This window comes from Priapulus caudatus, unplaced genomic scaffold, assembly GCF_000485595.1.
Source record: "Priapulus caudatus unplaced genomic scaffold, Priapulus_caudatus-5.0.1 Scaffold342, whole genome shotgun sequence".
In the NCBI taxonomy this organism is placed as follows: Eukaryota; Metazoa; Priapulida; class Priapulimorpha; order Priapulimorphida; family Priapulidae; genus Priapulus; species Priapulus caudatus.
This window is the reverse complement of record NW_014577403.1, coordinates 69,021-71,984: the sequence shown is the minus strand read 5'-3', so window position 1 is coordinate 71,984 and position 2,964 is coordinate 69,021. Positions and strand designations below refer to the sequence as shown.

At 44.2% G+C, this 2,964-nt stretch overlaps 1 protein-coding gene across 1 annotated transcript in view; it reads left to right on the top strand.

The window, feature by feature from the left end:
* Positions 1–275: 275 nt before the first annotated feature.
* The window catches only part of LOC106809276 (acidic mammalian chitinase-like), a gene marked incomplete at its 3' end in the record, with an annotated part of 6,349 nt that continues 3,660 nt past the window's right edge, over positions 276–2,964 (top strand). The window contains exons 1-2 of the mRNA XM_014812287.1: positions 276–395; positions 924–1,047. Of these exons, the coding sequence (XP_014667773.1) occupies positions 277–395; positions 924–1,047 (243 nt within the window). The remainder of the gene's footprint in view (positions 396–923; positions 1,048–2,964) is intronic.

Genomic DNA, 2,964 nt, shown 5'->3' with positions numbered 1-2,964 from the left:
CACTTACTTTTCGACGTCTCTATAAATGTCTTAGATGGAGACCTCACACGACGCGCGCTCGTTTGCCGACTGTTGAAGGGTCAGAAGACGTTGTCTGCTAAATCTTGCAAGAACTTACAACGCCGCCTGCTAACTATTACAGGAATTGATGACGTTAACTGAAAACTATTGCAGGAATTGATGACGTCGACTGTAAACTCATGCAGAAGCTGATGACGTCGACTGTAAACTCTTGCAGAAGCTGATGACGTCATCTGCTAACTCTTGCAGGAACTGATGACGGAGTTTTCCGCCGATGCAGCTCAGATGGTGCGACCGCGGCTGATGCTGACGGCCGCCGTGGCCGCTGGAGAGAAGAACATCCAGGCGGGCTACGACATAGCTGAACTGTCAAAGCAAGTCATGCACAGTCCTCAGCTTAAGGCTCATTTCTTTTTCGTCCATTTTTTCTTCTTCTTTTTCTTCTTCTTCTTCTTCTTCTTCTTCAAGTATAACGAAGCTTACTTGATAGCTAGCCTGTATGTAGTTACTTGTCTCTTTTTATTTTCTTCCTCAAGTTACGTCACACTGTAAAGTTATTTGTCTCGTATCATGTTTTTCTTCAAGTCTCATTTCTATTATTTTTAAAGTTATGCCTCACGTTGAAGTTGTCTGTTTTTTTTCGCATGCCTTAGTTACTTCGTCGCGCGCGCGTCTTGGGAAATATCAGGTGAGGGCAGATTGGTCGCTGCCATGGGTTGGGCAGAAAATACCAGGCGAGGCAGATATCTCGCGTTTTTACGCGTGTCGTAAAAAAAACCAGGCGGGCAGATCGCGCATTCTTTTACGTGTGTCACAGAGAGAAAAAAACGAGCGGAGCATGCTTGGCATCCGCGGTCGCTGTGGGGGCGGGAGGATTACGGGCGACGTGTTGCGTATTGCAGGGTGTTGGACTTCGTCTCGTTAATGTCGTACGACTTACACGGATCGTGGGAGGACTTCCTCGGTCACAACGCGCCGCTGTACCCGCGCGCAGACGAGACGGGGGAGCAGAGACTGCTGAACGTGGTAAGCACACGCGATATATATATATATATATATATATATATATATATATATATAGATAGATAGATATATAGGCCTATATATAGTTAGAAGTACAAACACACTGATACCAAATGAAGACATATATACATGTGTAAAATAGAGGTATAGAAATACAGTGTTTTTATTTTTAAATGGAATATTTTGAGACGATGTGCTTCTTCGTCGGGCTACAACACAAAAATTAGTCTATATTTACTATATATAATATATATATATATATATAATAATATATATATATATATATATAGTATAGTATATTTATATAGTATATATATTATACATAATATATTATATAAATTATATCACATCCTATATATAATATATATTAAATAGTAGTGACCGATCTTACTCAATGGGATGACAGTCATTAGCCAAATTGCTGTGTCAATGAGCTAGAAAGGTAGAAACTAGCACACGTATGTACTAAGTATATTGCGGGCGCTTTAATCTTACTTGTTTTGCGGTGGCAACTTAAGTCTAATTCTTAGTTCTCCACATGAGTGGAAAGCTTCATTAGCATCGCGTGAGATTAATTGCGTTATATGTGTGCGAGTGCAGTGCTGTAACAGGTTTAAGCGAGATTATTCATGTAAGTGGCGGTGTATGTTACAAATCTGCCTTATTCGTTAGTTTTTGCAATGACGTTAATCGTTACGAATTAACTAATAGAGTTACTAATAAAACTAAGCTCCGAAGTATGCCGTTACGGATATCCGTAGTCATTAGCAGAATGCAAGTATATAGAATAAGTGTTACTTTAGTAAGGAGGCGCGTGGGCCATAATACATTTAGATTCAGTTACCAAAGACCAAGACCCAGGACCAACGCACCCAGACCAAGTTCCGTTACAATTGGCTGGCAGAAAGCCGTGAGAGCCAGGCTGTAATAACTGTTTCTGTTTGTATAACTGCTCGGGGACATAAACCTGTATAGAGTATAGTTATAAATGCGTTAGCCTGTGCGACATTTATAAATGCGGACAAGCTAAACGACCGCCTCTTGTGCTTAGATGGTACGCTACGTAGACGTATTAGCGTAGCTGTGCCCCTTTTACCAATATAGGTGAAGTACGCACACACAATACCCATATGCCACGCCAACACACGCACACACGCACACAACACAACAAACACGCACGCACACAATAACACAACAAGCACGCATTCGCGCACACACATCCCGACGTTCCCCCCCCCCACACACACAGACGCCCCCCCCCCCACATACCACACACACACATAAACACACACACACACACACACACACACACGCCACAAACACACACACACACACACACACACACACACACACACACACACACACACACCACAACACACACACACACACACACACACACACACAACACACACACAGCACACACAAACACACACACACACACCACACACACACGCACACGCACCACACAGCACACACACACACACACACACACACACACACACCACACACACACACACACATATACACACACACATATATATTATACTATATATATAATATATACGTTTTGCATGAATCGCAGGCAATGGGCGGCGAAGCAGCGTGGGTGGACGGCAGGCTGCTTCGCGCCCCGAAGCTGAATAATCGGGCTGGCCACCTACGCCGTAGCTTCAGCGATTGCTCCTCCTTTTGACTGGGACCACGACATGCGGCGACCGGCGGAGGGCGCCGCAAAGGCCGGCACGATTCACGGCCGAGGACGGTTACCTCTCCTATACGATGCGTAACGAACTTGCGCGGCGCTAGGGGGAGGTTTGCTTGCTTAGAATCGCTAACTGACCCTATGGTTTAGGGTTAGTGCCATAAGATAGCGCTAGTCCTAACGTCTCCTTACTAAACGCGCTAGTAAAACAAATTGTT